The sequence below is a fragment of the Emys orbicularis genome, chromosome 12, assembly GCF_028017835.1.
Source record: "Emys orbicularis isolate rEmyOrb1 chromosome 12, rEmyOrb1.hap1, whole genome shotgun sequence".
NCBI lineage: Eukaryota > Metazoa > Chordata > Testudines > Emydidae > Emys > Emys orbicularis.
Genome location: NC_088694.1, coordinates 44,517,221 through 44,533,880, shown reverse-complemented (window position 1 = coordinate 44,533,880; position 16,660 = coordinate 44,517,221). Strand labels below are relative to the sequence as shown.

At 42.2% G+C, this 16,660-nt stretch overlaps 1 protein-coding gene and 1 pseudogene across 1 annotated transcript; both read left to right on the top strand.

The window, feature by feature from the left end:
- The first annotated feature begins 5,492 nt into the window (after nt 1–5,492).
- Nucleotides 5,493–6,449, top strand: LOC135887164 (olfactory receptor 14A16-like). The gene has a single exon (XM_065414943.1). It carries the CDS (start codon nt 5,493–5,495, stop codon nt 6,447–6,449), a length of 957 nt encoding a protein of 318 aa, XP_065271015.1.
- A 7,953-nt stretch (nt 6,450–14,402) lies between these two features.
- On the top strand, nt 14,403–15,362 carry LOC135886278 (olfactory receptor 14A16-like; annotated as a pseudogene).
- Nucleotides 15,363–16,660: the final 1,298 nt, after the last annotated feature.

Genomic DNA, 16,660 nt, shown 5'->3' with positions numbered 1-16,660 from the left:
AGTGAAGAGCAGCTCCATTGATATAATTGATTTAACACTGACAAAGTCTTGGCCCAGAGATTTGGGGCTAAATTCAGTAGTAACATAAGCACTGATGTAAATTACTTTTTGGGTAATTTTATTCCAATCTTGGTGTAAGTGGAAAAGTGCCATTACATGCACTGACCTGGTATTCCATGTACCGTCCTGTGTAAATCTAGTCACATCAAACCTGAAGAAGGATTTCTGAATTTGCCGGCTGCTGATGTTGATAGTAATAGTAATTACTCGAATACTATCTTTGTGCATGGCTGTGTACAGTATGCATACAGTAAATAAAAGTAGAGTGTATGATTGAATAGGAATATAAATATAACCATTCCTTGTTCTATCACATACTCTCACTGTGGCAGACAGATTTCTGTTTGATTGTGAATTATGAGAGAGAGAGATTTAACTTTTTACATTGATGTAAGCCTATATTAACTCCATTGACTGAAGTGGTGTTTGTCTAGATATTTGCCAGTAAATACCCCAATGTTCATAAGTAGATTGTGTGCTATATTCTCATGGAGCGAATAATGCCATCAGTTGATCATATTTATAAAGAAACACAGATTCAAACGAGAAAATGAACATTTAATTTTAGGAAAATTGACTCAATCCCATCATTTCACACAGGTCCATAGCTGAATCTGCTCTCTGGGGCTGTGAGCCCAGCTCTGATCTCACCTCTGGAGTACACCACTCTGACAACCTGTCCTAGTTAACCCTATCCAAAAAGAGGGGGAACATGGCCTGCCCTGGATCTCACATGATGGCAGCATCCCTGCAAAGATATAAACAAGCCAGGGCTGTGGCTCAAAGGGTGTCCCTAGGTATTTGTAGCACAGACATGTGACCTACAGTAGGTCAGAGCCCAGTGGCACCAGGACCTCAGCTGGCCTGGAATAGCCTGTTCCTTCATTAACCCCATGTAATTATCTCTAGGGGAAGCAAAGATTTTTTTTGGGGGGGGGCGCAAAGGTCTTGGGATGCATCCACCAGATAAGCTGACAACTGAGGCTGCCATGGGTGTTCAAAGTTGGTCATTAGGAGGTACCCTGGGGCAAACACTAAAAACCAAAGGCCAGACCATGAGCTGGTGTAAACTAACACAGTGCTGTTGACTTCAGAGAAGGTAGAGGATATTTTTGCTCACTGGCCTTTTGATTTCAGTGGCACTATGGCTGATTTATGCCAGCTGGGATCTGAGCCATACTTCAATGACAAACGGCTGATGTATAGCAGTTGGGAATACAGGCTATTGATTTCAGTGGTCCTCTGGCAGATTTACACCAGCTGGGGATCTGGTCTCTTACACAGTTTCAAATCCACTTTCTTTGCCTGTGAATTGAAATAGAAGAGGAGACAAAAGTTCCTAACCAGTCAGCACTTTCTCAGCTCTTTGTCCCATGGGATTCATTACAAGAGTGCAACTTTTAATGGTTACGGAGCGAATCATTCCAACTAAGAACAGAACTTTGGATTTTCAACTTCTATTAGAAAGAAAGAAAGAAAGAAAGAAAGAAAGAAAGAAAGAAAGAAAGAAAGAAAGAAAGAAAGAAAGAAAGAAAGAAAGAAAGAAAGAAAGAAAAATGTCAGGCCATTCATCCTAATAGAAGCTGATGATCTGCTACAGAAAATCTTAGCAACACTGAACTCCAAACTTCAATCTGTAGAGGGGAAGAATCGCTCCTTAACCATTAAAAGTTCCACTCTTGTAATTAAGAACTAAGAACATGCAGACAGGTTTGGAACTTCTCTCTCATCCTTGGTTTCAATTCACACACAAAGAATATGGATTTAAAATGTGTAATGGGCCAGTTTCTCAGCTGGTGAAAATCGGCTAGAGCTCCACTGAAATCCAAGGGCTGGAACCCCAGTTGGGGAAAAGATCCCTTGCTATTCTGAAATCAATGAAACTGTATCAATTTACACTAGCTCAGGACCTGGCCCTTAGTTTTTAGTGTTTGACTCTGGGTACCTCATCAAACAGCCATGGCACCCTGAGCTGTGGATTCCTCTGGTGAGATCAGAGCTGGGCTCACAGCCCTGGAGACCAGACTCAGCTATTTAACTCCAGAGCAGGGACATCCTTGTCTGTGCCAATGTCTGAAATCTGCACAGGATCAGCTCTAGAACTGGGAGGGGCTTCCAGTCCCTGACCCTATTTAGTTCATCTCCTCTCAGCCAAGCCTGCCGCAGGAGTGGAGCAGGGAGCACCCATCTGTGGAGTGGATCCCTGTCTGCTTGGAACTGCCGAGAGACCCAGCAATGCAGGAAATCCAGCAATGGAACATGGAAACAGCTGCTGGATAATACAGTGATGAGGGCCTGGGAGAGAGAGAGCACTGACTGTGGAACACCAAATGCATAGGGAAATTTCTACAAAGACCACCCCAGTAAGTTTGATATTTCAATTAAATATTTCAGAGTATTACTATAAGAGTAAATTGAATAATATAAACGTGAATTACAGATGGAACACTTTAAGACTTTTATTGTCAATTCAGTGAAACATCTAGAGCCAGACAAGACTTATTTTCTTTTCAGCAGAAAAAAATGACTTTTCATAGAAATTGTGAAAAGTAAAATGTGTTTGGTTTCTGGCATGTGAGAACTAAACAATTTCAGCTAAAAAATGCTGAAAATTGAATGTTTTCAGCTGAAATAACAATAGAAATGTTTTCAGTTTTTCAAAGAAAATAATATACCAAAACCCCAATTTGCCTTAGAAATAATTCAAGCTGAAAATATCTGAGCATCGATAGCTGGAAACTTTCATGGGGAACAATAATATTGTCCAATAATGCCACAATTTTGAACCCCGTGACTCTACTGCAACCATGTTAATTTCTGTTTCAAAGGGATAGTTGCAGGATGATAAAATTGAGTAAGCAATAAAGCTGGTAACCCACAGAATGTTTTAAACTTACCGGCACCTTTAAATTGATGCACAGAGAGTTGAGGCCCCAGCCAAAGCCCGTCTCTTATGACCCTACCCAAGAACATAGGGGAGTTCAATGGGACTAGATCCCAGACCTCCTGCTTGAACACCGTCCCACACTGCTGCCAGTTAAACAAAAATGCTGTCAATAGGTGCAAAGAACATATGCCTAGTAAGTCACAGTCCTAGTAGACACAACAGAGAAAGGGAGGGAGGGCAAACAAAGGCACAGGGAGGGGAAGTGACTGGACTAAGGTCACACAGAAGGTCCATGGCAGATCCTAGAGCAGAACCCAGGTCTGCTTACAGCCATGACCCGCACAGCACAGACATAAAGGAGCAGGTGAAGGATACAACACAGTAGTAACTGAGCAATCCTACAAGTCTGTCTTTGCACAGAGATGGAAGTGCAGCTGGGATTTGATGCCATAAATCAATTTGTAACCAGGAATCAGGCCATTTTTATACAGAGATTGAGGAGGAATCATCACAGTTGAGCTGCCATTTGGGACAATGGGTGATTCACGGTTGTATTTCCCTGGAAAGTGGGAATCAGGCAATGTTGGCATTTTAGTTTCATGCCCAAGTTTGAAGCCTGCTGTTTGTTGCAATAGAGGGACCTTCTCGGCTAGGACAGTTTATCTTGGCTTGCACTTTATTACATCCTTCATACTGAATTTTACCAAGTTGTTACCCCAGAATTTGACAGTACTGTAGTTCGTTATTTTGTTTGTTTAGTTATTGCTAGTGAAAAACTACATATTATATAGCTAGAATAATTTTAGGCCCTTACAGGCAAAGCTAAATAGTTGTATGTTCGCTGTTTTGCTATTAAAATGGGAGGTTGGGGTAGGGGAGTTAGGTTTTATAAAAATAGAAGGAATGTTTGGATAACTTTGGTTGTAGGTGCTTTTGATTTGTCAGTTTTATTGTTATAATTAAAAATGCTTTACTAATAAAAATAATGAATGGTTATTGGCTGTGGCTAGGAAAATTGCTAGAGGCTATTATAAGTTTGGCGCTTTGTTTAAAATAAAATAGAAAAAGTTAAGTTTAAAAGTGTGCTTTGGAGCAGTCCCAGGAAGCTTTATGGGGGGGCAAGAATCTAAGAGTTAAATTTTTCAGCAGCTAGAGAGAAAGCGTTCTCCCTCCCCCCGGAAGTTTGGCTGCTGATCTCACAAAATAATTGCTTAACTTTAAGCAAATATAAATGTTTTAAAATGCTCTAAACCTACTGCAACAGCATATGTGTGTAATTGTTTGCTTAACATGTAATAGAAAAGTACTTTTAGGTAAAATCACTTTTGCTTATGTCAATTATTTATTAGACAAACGAGCTGTGCCCCGCGCCCAATTAATTTATTCCTGAAACCACCTAAAAAAAACAGTTATGTGACTACTGCTTTGGGTTCTGAAAACCCTGGGGAACAGATTTGGTGTGACAGTCGCCAGGAGTGGTGGAGAGGAAGGGGAAGATTGGTACAAATGGTTAACTATGCTGTGCAAGAGAGGAGCATGCGGGCCAGGGTAGCAGCTTAGAATTTCCCCATATTGTGGTCTGGGCGTCAATTTATGGATATATTTTGTTACTGGGACTCAAGGCGCCAGGCTGGCGGCCTGGTCGAGGGATTATGTCAGAAGGAAAGGGAACATCTGGAAATGATTTTGCGAAACAGCTTGAATAATTCTATATAGGAACATGGTCATGGTGTCTGGAAGACTTCGGGCTTTATCAGTCCTGGAGCATTCTTGCAGCTCTGTAAGCAGATAGTAGCAATACTAGTAAATAAAAAAATAAATCCTTTAAAGACAAAAGTAAACGAACTAAAAAAGAATAGGGTAAAAAAAATAAAATGATACTAATTAAAAAAAACAAACAGTTACCCTAATCAGACACCCGCCAGGCTCAGATCGTGGCAATGCAAAAGCAAGTGTGTAATAGTGAAAGAGTAAGAAAGAGGCTGGGGCAGGAAGTGTCTGAATTAAGCCAGCAGACAGTAAACAGTGTAGGAACTGTTCAAGTGTCTCTGAAGAATTCTCAGGATCAATCCCAGGCAGATCTTGGGTTGTAAGAGATAAGTTGTGCTCTCAGAGCCACGTTGGGAAATCAGAAGGAAATAGTAGCTGTGATTCGAGCACATCTCCCATGGTGTAAACAGATGCAGTCCCATTGACTTTAAGAGAGCTAATCTAATTTACACCAGTGTAGGGTGACCAGATGTCCAGAGTTTAGGGTCTTTTTCTTATATAGGCTCCCATTATCCCCCACCCCATCCCAGTTTTTTACATTTACTGTCTGGTCACCTTACACCAGTGTGATCACACACTGGAGAAGTGCTCCGTTTGTCGGAGGTGAGGAGTCCTCATGACTTCTAGTCAATGGAAGTGAAGAGTGCTGTGCTCCTTTGACATTCATGAGATATTATTAAGATGAGAATCAGAGTCATTCAATCTGTTACTCTAATTCTGACCATTGTCCTTGCCCTTCCCTCTACAGGCAGGACACAGTGTACTGAGAAGGAAAATGAGCAACCAAACTTCAATGACCGAGTTTCTTCTCTTGGGATTCTCTGGTGTTCGGGAGCTGCAGCTGTTACACTTTCTAGTGTTTCTAGTTCTTTATCTGGCAGCCCTGATGGGGAATCTTCTCATCGTCACAGTCGTAGCCCTTGACCATCATCTTCACACCCCCATGTATTTCTTCCTGCTGAACTTATCCTTCATAGACCTCTGCTACATCTCTGTCCCCATTCCTAAATCCATGGTCAATTCACTAACAAACTCCAAGTCAATTTCTTATTCTGGGTGCCTCACCCAAGTCTTTCTCTTTCCCTTGTTCGCTGTAGCTGAGCTCAGTTTCCTCACTGTCATGGCATACGATCGATATGTCGCCATCTGCCAACCTCTTCATTATGAGACTATAATGAACAGAAGAGCTTGTGTCCGAATGGCAGCCAGTGCATGGCTCAGTAGTATTCTCAACTCTGCAGTACACACTGGGACCACATTTGCATTAACCTTCTGTGGAGGGAACATGGTGGATCAGTTCTTCTGTGAAATCCCCCAGCTACTCAAGCTCACCTGCTCTGACACATACCGCAGAGAATCTGGGGCAATTGTATTTAGTGCTTGTTTATCTTTATGCTGCTTTGTTTTTATAATTGTGTCGTATGTTCAGATCTTCACCACGGTGCTGAGAATCCCCTCTGAGCAGGGCCGAAGTAAAGCCTTCTCCACCTGCCTTCCTCACCTCTTCATGGTTTCCTTGTTCCTCTGGACTCTTACTGTTGCCTACCTGAAGCCCACCTCCAGCTCAACATCAGGATGGGATCTCATGGTGGGTGTTCTCTATTCCGTGGTGCCTCCAATGATGAATCCCATCATCTACAGCATGAGGAACAAGGAGATCCAAGCTGCCCTGAGGAGACTGATAGCAGGGAGATTATTCACCATGAATATAAAGTCCATAGTTCTCCCTTGACTGTGATATTATTCTGTTGATGGCCCATCAAGGACACTTAGCTCTCACAATGGCCCATAGAAGAAACTCATCCCACCCAGTAAGCCTTCCAGTGGACACCTCAGCAAGAATATGGGCAATGGATGCACCTATGAGTCATCAAAGCATGTAAGGACATGTGATATGCTCATGTGACCCTGGACTCCATCTTGAAACAGTAACTTTCTACAAACAGAGGCTGTGAACTTTCTTTGAGATAGTAAAATTTCTTGAGCATGACAGAGGATATAAAAGACCCCTGAAGCATCTCCATTTTGTCTTCATTTTCTGCTTCATTTCTATGGACTGGATTTTTACCAAGCAAGCTTGGAACAAGGACTGATGACCCCCTAATATGTTTGGGTGATTCCAGAGAGACATTTGCAATCTAATAATTTATTTAATCACTGCTATGATCCTGATCTTTGAACACTGAAAGACCACTTGAATGTATATGATCTATTAACCATTAATAATTCTCTTTTTCGTCTTTTATTAATAAACATTTAGATTTAAGTTACTAAAGGATTGGTATCAGCATGATTATTGGCTAAAGTCTAAGTTATATATTGACCTGGCTAAGTGGCTGATCCCTTGGGACTGGAAGGACCCTATATCTAATGAAACTGGTTTTCAGTAACCACTCATCCTATACTCCAGTGTCTGGGTGATGAGCCATGGGCTGGGACGACTAAGATTATTGCATTTTTGGCTTCTTGTTAACCAGTGTGGTGAGACAGAAGTTCACGTTTGTTACTGGCTTGGTATAATCTAATGGTAGAATAGCCAGCAGTTTGTGGGAGTCTGCCCTATGTCTCAGCAGTTTGTCCTGAATTTGGCTTTGTCAGCTGTGACCCGCTGAGGAACGGTGACATCCCTAAAGACAGTCCTACCTGACTCTGTATAATGAGGACAAATATGGACCCCATTTCAGTTTTTGTTGTGTCAGGGGAGGAGTCGCTATGTAATATTTTCTCTTATGTTATGCTTTGTTCCTGCTGTGGTAAATAAATTATTATACTTTGTTTAGAGAAAGCTGTCTGGTCACTCAACTTAGTATTGGTCACAGCTCCAGGGGGAATAACAGTAGGTACTGAATCCAATTGACCTTGCTGGGAAATCACAGTTGGTGCACAAGATGCTATACCCCAGTATCCAATTTAAGAATTGGTGAATAACGTTGTTCCACCTAAGAGAGGGGCAGGCACGAGGCTGTGACGTGATGGGTACACTCAAAGAAACCATAGAAGGGGTCAGAGGTGCAGCTAGCCCTGTAACTAAGACAAAGTGGGATTTCACTTTTCACTTCAAAGGGATCCAGATTTGGCCAATAGTCTTTTCTCCATACAACTATCCAAAGGTTACTAAACGTGCTCTGGACCACAGAATTTGGCTATTATTAATTATTTGTTATTAATTGTTTATTAATATTATTATTTATTTAATTAATTTATTTGATTACCATGTTTGTGCATAGTTTTTTACACAGCCATTCAGGAAAGCATCATATGATTAGATAGATAGATAGATAGATAGATAGATAGATAGATAGATAGATAGATAGATAGATAGATAAATAGATAGATAGATAGATAGATAATCCTTGCAAATTATTGTGCTTCTTTTTCTGTTCTTGACTGTAAAAGTCCAGATCATTATTTCCTTCAAACCATTTATTATTCAGCATTATTCAGCAAAGAATTTCTGCAAATATTTCGTACTGAAACCAACAATATACCTGAGATACATTGATGGTATTTTCATCCTCTGGACAGACAATATAAATTTCTTCATAGATTTCCACCACAATTTCAGCAACCACCACCTATCCATCAAGCTTTCTCTAGAATACTCCCATACCAGCATCAACTTCCTGAACACCACCATCAGCAATGGGATCCTACAGACAACTCTACACATTTAACTTCACATATCCACTAAGCATTCCAGCACACCAAGAAGTCTGTTGTCTACAGCCAGGTACTCAGATGCCACATTTTTTCTCCTAGGAGAAAGTCTGGGACACACACCTTAACACACTTAATGCCAGCTTCACCAAACATGGACACTCCAACAGAGAAGTAGATTGCAGCATGGAAGAGGCCACCCAAGTACCCTGAGAGAACCTACTTCAATACTGGTCACTTTTTAAGAACAGGTTAGATGAACACCTGTCAGGGATTGTCTAAATAATACGTAGTACTGCCTTAGTGCAGAGGTCTTGGCTAGATGACCTATTGAGATCCCTTCCAGTCCTAAATTTCTATTATTTGATGTAAGGATCAGATTACCATCTCAATTAGACCCATGCCAATGCAGAGGAGCACCTTCACATGGGTGGTGGGTATAAAAGGCCAGGGCCCTTTGGACGCTGCCGCATTTGGAGCGCTGACCTGACGCATTTGGAGCGCCGCTGCTGTAAGGGCATCTGGGCCATAGACCTGCCTGAGTTCTGCCCCTAGACCCCGCTCCTGCTTGTCCTTTTCCACCATGGCCCACCCGCACTGCTCCTTTTCCCACCTCTGCTCTGCCTCTTGCCCCTGAGGACCTCCTCCCCCACTGGCCACTCGGGGTGAAGAGGCATGAACAGCGGGCAGGGGGTCACAGTGGAGAGGCTGAAGAGATGTGAGCAGCAGGGTGGGGGGCTTGGGGAGGGTCGAAGAGGCACAAGTGGCAGGTTGGAGGCCCTTGGGGGAGGGGGTGAAGAGGTGGGAGCAGGCAGGGGGGCATTGGGGAAGGGGGTGAAGGGGTGCAAGCGGCAGGCAACGGAGCCTCAGGGTGGGGGCAAACAACCACTGTTGCTGTGAGAATAACCACTGCTGGCCAGTTCACACAAAGCCTCTAACATGCAAAATCTGAATTATATGAATGCTCTGGTGAGTCACTCATGAATTACCTTACAGGACAACACCAGAAAACTCCTAGTCCCAGACTTGTTCCCAGAAATGTGTGTCTTGTATTGCCCAGAACCTGCTTGGACTATGCAGGTTCATAAAAAGTCCATTATTTCATTAATGGAAAATGATAAACACAAGTCATATTATCTCAGTTGGAGATTCCCAAACACTTCATTCCAAAAACATGGGTTTAGATAAAACAATTAAACAAGTTTATTAATTACATAAAGATGGATTTTAAGTGATTACATGTAATGAGGCAAAAAAGTCAGAATTGGTTACAAAGAAAATAAAATGCAAATGAATACCTAATTTAGCAAGCTAAATGAATTCAGAACAAAGGTTTTTCTCAACAAATGCTCTTTGCAGCTTTTTAGTGCCTGGATGTCTGCAAGCCAGGACTCCTCCCCCAGTTCAGTGTTTTTTTTCAGGTATTTTTGATGCCATGAGCAGAGAGAAAGGAAGGACAGAAAGGGGATCTGTGTTGTTTGTTATCTATGCTTAGACTATTCCCTCCAGTTTGAGGATTATCTCCAGCTGGGGTTCAGGTGACAGCCAATCTGTTTACACAGGAAACCAGCTGTTTCCATTTTCAATATGTAAATTTCTCACTTATACCCGTCTTTCTGGCAAAGTACTGCTGCTTACCTAGGTGACAGTCAACTGGATGTTGTGACACATGGCTGAGATGTTGGTTAGCTCTTTGTTTCTGGGGAACTGAACTGAAACTGTTGTTCTAAACTTGGAACATGTCATACAGTAGAATCTTATAATCAGGGCCAGCTCCAGGCACCAGCCTAGCAAGCTGGTGTTTGGGGCGGGACATGGAAGGCGGCGGCACGTCCCGCTCTGCGGCAGCAAGTCCCTCACTCCCTCTCGACGGGAAGGACCTGCTCCCAAATTGCCGCCGAAGAAGTGGCGGCGGTAGAGTCGCGGCGGAAGTGCCACAGATCGCAATCGCGGCTTTTTTTTTTTTGGCTGCTTGGGGTGGCAAAAACCCTGGAGCCGGCCCTGTTTATAATTTTACATATAATGTTACCATACATATTTTAGTAGTACAATAATGTTCAGCAGGTTATGAGTTTTCAAATGATACCTCTCCAGGCATACTTTGTAGAAAATTTACTTTTGTAAAAAGGGTGAAAATAAGAGTACAATCTGTCACAGTCGGTATTTCTGAAACAAATTCTTTTTAGAGTTTGCAACATTCCCACAAACCAGAAATCCCACATTTTGGCCAGTTTGACTTACAAGTTTTGTTTGGCCCAATGCTATGCTATATTGCTCAGTAAATACTAACATTTATTCATCACCAGTCAGAGCAACCTCCTGGCCACTTAACAGTCACATCTCAAGAAGTGAGGTCTCACCAGAAAACAACAAGGTACAGTGTCTTTCCTCTGATATCTTAATTTAGACACCCGGACAACTGGAATCTGCTGAGGCACCCTGAGCAAAGCAGTGGTGGCTCATTGACAGTGGAATAGTCTTCTGAAACTGCAGCCCAAGTCTGTTAACATTCAGGAAGTGAACTGTGGCCTACCTATTCTCTCAAAAATGGGGTGAGGGGCTAACAGTGAGGTGGGAAAATTTGCAGACGATACAAAACTACTCAAGATAGTTAAATCCAAAGCAGACTATGACGAGTGACAGAGGGTTCTCACAAAACTGGGTGACTGGGCAACACGATGGCAGATGAAATTCAATATTGATATATTTAAAGTAATGCACATTGGAAAACATAACCCCAACTGTACATATAAAATGATGGGGTCTAAAAATAGCTGTTGCCACTCCAGAAAGATCTGAGAGTCATTGTGAATACTTCTCTGGAAACATCTTCTCAATGTGCAGCTGCAGTCAAAAAAGCTAAAGGAATGTTGGGAATCATTAAGAAAGGGATAGATAATAAGACAGAAAATATCATATTGCCTCTATATAAATCCATTGTACGCACACATCTTGAATACTGGGTGCACATGAGGTCACCCCATCTCAAAAAAGATATCTTTGAATTTATTGGAAAATGTACAGAGAAGGGCAACAAAAATGACTAAGAGTATGGAACAGCTTCCATATATGGAGAAATAAAAAAGACTGGGACCTTTCTATTTGGAAAAGCTATGATTAAAAGGGGATGTAATAGAGGTCTGTAAAATCATGAAAGGTGTGGAGAAGAGAATAAAGAAATATTATTTACTCCTTCACATAACATAACATTGGTCACCCAATGAAATTAATAGGCAGCAGGTTTTAAACAAATAAAAGGAAGTACTTCTTCACATAACACAGAGTCAAACTGTGGAACTCATTGCCAGGGAATGTTGTGAAGGCCAAGACTATAATGGAATTCATAAAATAATTAGATACATTCATGGAAGAAAGGCCCATCAATGGCTGTTAGGCAAGACGGTTTGGGACGCAAACCCATGTTCTAGGTGTCAGTAAACTTCTGTTTGCCAGAAGCAGGGAGTGGATGACAGGGGATGGATCACTCAATGATTCCCCTGTTCTGTTCATTCCCTCTGAAGCATCTGGCATTGGCCACTGATGGAAGACAGGGTAGTGGTCTAGATTGACCATTGGCCTCAACCAGAATGGCCGTTCTTCTGTTGTTCTGTGCTACACAGGGGGTTGACTACAGGATCATAACATCCCTTTTTTGCTTTCAAATCTATGAATCTGTGAACTTTTTCCTGTGGATCTCTGCTGCTGAGCTGTGCAGGGCTCCAGGGAGTAAAATACACATGGATAAATCACCTTCCCTCAGCATAGGTCCTTGAATGAGAGTGAGGGTCAAAGCCAGCTGTGCACAGCTCATCTGCTGAGAGGAACGGGTTGGAACCAAATACAGTTTTAGAGTGAGGGATGAAAGGACTTTTAGAAAGTTTTGCCTTTGCTTGTAGATACTACTAGATAGTCAGACAGACAAATAGATAATGACTACAGAATACTGCTGATGGACTGAATGAATCACATATTAGGAAAATATCCTCAAATCCACAGTAAGTTTTCTCATTCAATTTAATTTGTCTGAAGGTTAACATCCAGGGGTAGATTAAGAACAGTAATAAGAATTACACTCAGATGTCCTTTACATTTTCCTACCAATTTACTCATCTGCGGCTGGGAAGGAAAAGTTAATGTTGTTTAATAATATATCATTAGAAAACCCATTCATTCTCTGGCATCTCTGTTTATTTCTCTTTCAAAGGAAAGTACAGCAAAGTAACCGACATAGCTGATAGGTCACAGAATATGTGTCATACACACTAGCCCCTTTAAACAGGGTTAGAGTTGTACAAGCAGCCAAAGCCTGTCTACCGGGACACAACCCATGGCCATAGAGGGGTTCAATAGAACCAGAACACCAACCTCCTGGTTCAGCAATGTGTCCAGCGTACAACACTGTTGCCAGCTGACCACAGGTGCTGTAAATGGGTGCACTGACCATACACATGCTAAGATACAGTCCATCCCCCAAAGAGCTTACAGTCAAGTAGAGAAGGCAGAGAAAGGGAAGGTAAACTGAAGCACAGAGTGGGCAAGTGACTGGTACCATATCACAGCAGGTCAGTGCCAGAGCCAAGAAAAAAAACATGTCCTCTGACTGCCACTGAATCACACAGCACACACGTAAAGTCACAGCGGGAAACAATACAACATGCAAGTAACTGAGCACTGCTAATAGCCCATCATAACATAGATATTCAGAGATTCACAGAGTCCATGGCCAGAAGGGATTAGTGTGATCATCTAGTCTGACCTCCTATATATTGGAGGCCAGTGAACTTCCCCAAAATAATTCCTAGAGCAGATCTGTTAGAGAAAGACCCAATCTTGGTTTGAAAAGTCTCAGTGATGGAGAATTCACCACAATACCTGTAAATAGCTCCAATGGTTAATTACTCTCACTATTAAAAAATTATGTTTTATTTCCAGTCTGTATTTGTCTAGCTTCAGATACAGCTATTGGATCATGCTAGACCTTTCTCTGCTAGATTGAAGCTCCCATTATTAAATATTTGTTCCCCCTCTAGGTAGTTATAGACTGCCATCAAGTCACCCTTAATCTTCCCTTTCTTAGGCTAAATAGATTGAGCTCTTTGAGGCTCTCCGTACAAATCATATTTTCTAATCATTTAATCTTTCTTGTGGCTTTTCTCTGAACCGTCTACAATTTATCAACATTCTTCTTGAATTTTGGGCACCAGAACTGGACACAATATTCCAGCAATGGTCACACCTGTCCCAAATACAGAGCTAAAATAACCTCTCTACTCGTATTCAAGATTCCCCTGTTTATGCACCCCAGATCTCATTAGCTATTGGTCACACTGGGAGTTCATGGTTAGCTGATTATCCATCATGACCCCCAAATTGTTTTCAGTCACTGCTTCTAAGGATAGTGTCCCCCATCCCATAAGTATGGTCTATATTCCTTGTATGCAATATGAAGTGCGGGTGGAGCTGGGATTGCGTGCCATAAATCAATGTGCACCCAGGTAGCAGACAGCTATGTGGCATTGGGGTAGAATCAGTACAGAAGATCTACCCCAGCAGCATGCTGGGTGAGTCCTTGTCATATTTCCCGGGACAGTGGGAATTAGGTGGCGTTGGTGTTGTAGTATTTTAGTTTCATGCTCAAGAGGTGAGCCTTCTGTTTGTAGCAATAGGGGATCAAACTTGGCCAGAATTGCTGGATTTTGGATGTACTTTGTTCCATCCTGCATACTGCATTTTATCAAGCCAGACCATCGGCCTATTCCTCAGATGGGGTAAAGTGATGAAGTTGTGTTGACTTTAAAGCAGCTGATCCAATTTACACAACTGTGATAACATGACTGAGTGATTGTCAGAGATGAGAAGCACTAACATCACCCAGTCATTGTAAGTGATGAGTGCTGGGCACCTTTGACATTCATACAATGAGATATTAGGGGAAGGGGAATCGGGGCCATTCTCTCAGTCGCTCTAATCCTAACTATAACCCTTCTCATTCCCTCCACAGGCATCACACAACATACTGAGGAAGAAAATGTCCAATCAAACCACTGTGACCAAGTTCCTTCTCCTGGGATTCTCTGACATTCGGGAGCTGCAGATTTTACACTTCGTGGTATTTCTGGTGATTTACCTGGCAGCTCTGATGGGGAATCTTCTCATCATCACAGCCGTAGCCCTCGACCACCATCTTCACACCCCCATGTACTTCTTCCTGGTGAACCTGTCCATCCTAGACCTCGGCTCCATCTCTGTCACCATCCCCAAATCCATGGCCAATTCCCTGATGAACACTAGGTCAATTTCTTATTCTGGATGCGTCACACAAGTCTTTCTCTTTATCTTCTTTATTTCAGCAGATTTTGCATTATTGACTGTCATGGCATACGACCGACACATCGCCATCTGCCAACCACTGCACTATGCGACAGTGATGAACAGGAGAGCGTGTGTCCAAATGACAGCAGGTGTGTGGATCAGTGGTATTCTTTACTCTGCACTGCACACTGGGAGCACATTCGTGATACCTTTTTGTGGAGGCAACATGGTGGATCAGTTCTTCTGTGAAATCCCCCAGCTCCTCAAGCTCGCCTGCTCTGACTGAGACCTCAATGAAACTGGGGCTATTGTCTTCAGTGCATGCTTAACCTTAAGCTGCTTTGTTTTCATAATGGTGTCATATGTTCAGATCTTCAAAGCAGTGCTGAGAATCCCCTCTGAGCAGGGCCGGCGTAAAGCCTTCTCCACCTGCCTGCCTCACATTACTGTGGTCTCCTTGTTCTTTTTCACTGTAGCCTTTGCCTACCTGAAACCCACCTTCAGCGGAGCATCAGGTCTGGATCTCATGGTGGGTGTTCTCTATTCTGTGGTGCCACCAATGATGAATCCAATCATCTACAGCATGAGAAACAGGGAGGTGAAAGGTTCATTGAGTAAACTGATAGGTTGGAGGTTATTCAGCAAGAATAAAATGTCCATATGTCTCCACTTATAGCAATTGCATTCTGAGTTTCCTTATAAATATAATCAGCTGAATCTTTATGCAGTATTTGGTATTTGCACTTGTAAAAATCCAGACAAACATAACTCAAGAAAAATAAGAGTTACTTTAGCTTTACTCCAATGTAAATTAGATCAGAATCTATCTATCTATCTATCTATCTAATAACCTTGCACATAAAATGAGTAGCCATAGCAAAGTTGCTAGTGAGGTCTCTGGCTCTTATTTTTCAGGATAAAAACTCTGATCCAGGTATCAATGCATTTGTTCTTTGTGGGGCTTTTCATTTCTTTTTTTTTCAGTTTTTTAATTTATATTTGTGGAGTTGTTTGGTGCTTTTATTTGTTTCTTTGTTCCAGGTATGTTTGGAGGTGGGAAGTCCTGGAGAGATGGGGAGGGTTTGGTTAGTACGACATTACTCAGGGCACCATCTAGACTGCTGAACAGCTGTGTCTCCTCTGTTCTCCAACCTGGGGTGCCTCTTACACTGCTCTACTGTGAAAACAGCAACTCCTGGCCAGTAAATACACAATCTCCAGCATGTCACTTGCTCCCAGGTAAATAATATCGATTGCTACTACCTAGCCACTCATGAATTACACTTCAGCAGAACACCAGCAGACTCTCAGTACCAGGCATTCCCCCAGAAATGTGCGTCTTGTACTGCCCAACACACTACTGGATGATACAAGTTCATCTAAAGTTTGTAATTTCATCAAACAAAAATGATATACATCAGCCTTGTTGTTCCAAAAGGCTTTTCCAATACACTTTAACAAAAACATATCAGTTGGATAAACCAGGAGAACAAGTTTATTAACTACATTAAGAAATCCCACAAGCCCTTAGAAAATCATAGAATCATACAATCATAGAATATCAGCGTTGGAAGGGACCTCAGGAGGTCATCTAGTCCAATCCCCTGCTCAAAGCAGGACCAATTCCCAACTAAATAATCCCAGCCAGGGCTTTGTCAAGCCTGACCTTAAAAACCTCTAAGGAAGGAGATTCCACCACCTTCCTATGTAACTCATTCCAGTCCTTCACCACTCTCCTAGTGAAAAAGTTTTTCCTAATATACAACCTAAACCTCCCCCACTGCAATTTGAGACCATTACTCCTTGTTCTGTCATCTGGTACCAATGACACCAGTCTAGATCCAACCTCTTTGGAAGCCCCTTTCAGGTAGTTGAAAGCAGCTATCAAATCCCCCCTCATTCTTCTCTTCCGCAGAGTAGATAATCCCAGTTCCCTCAGCCTCTTCTCATAAATCATGTGCTCCAGCCCTCTAA

Excerpts from the sequence above, each read along its gene's own strand:
- LOC135887164 (XM_065414943.1), top strand. The coding sequence starts at position 5,493 with ATGAGCAACCAAACTTCAATGACCGAGTTTCTTCTCTTGGGATTCTCT.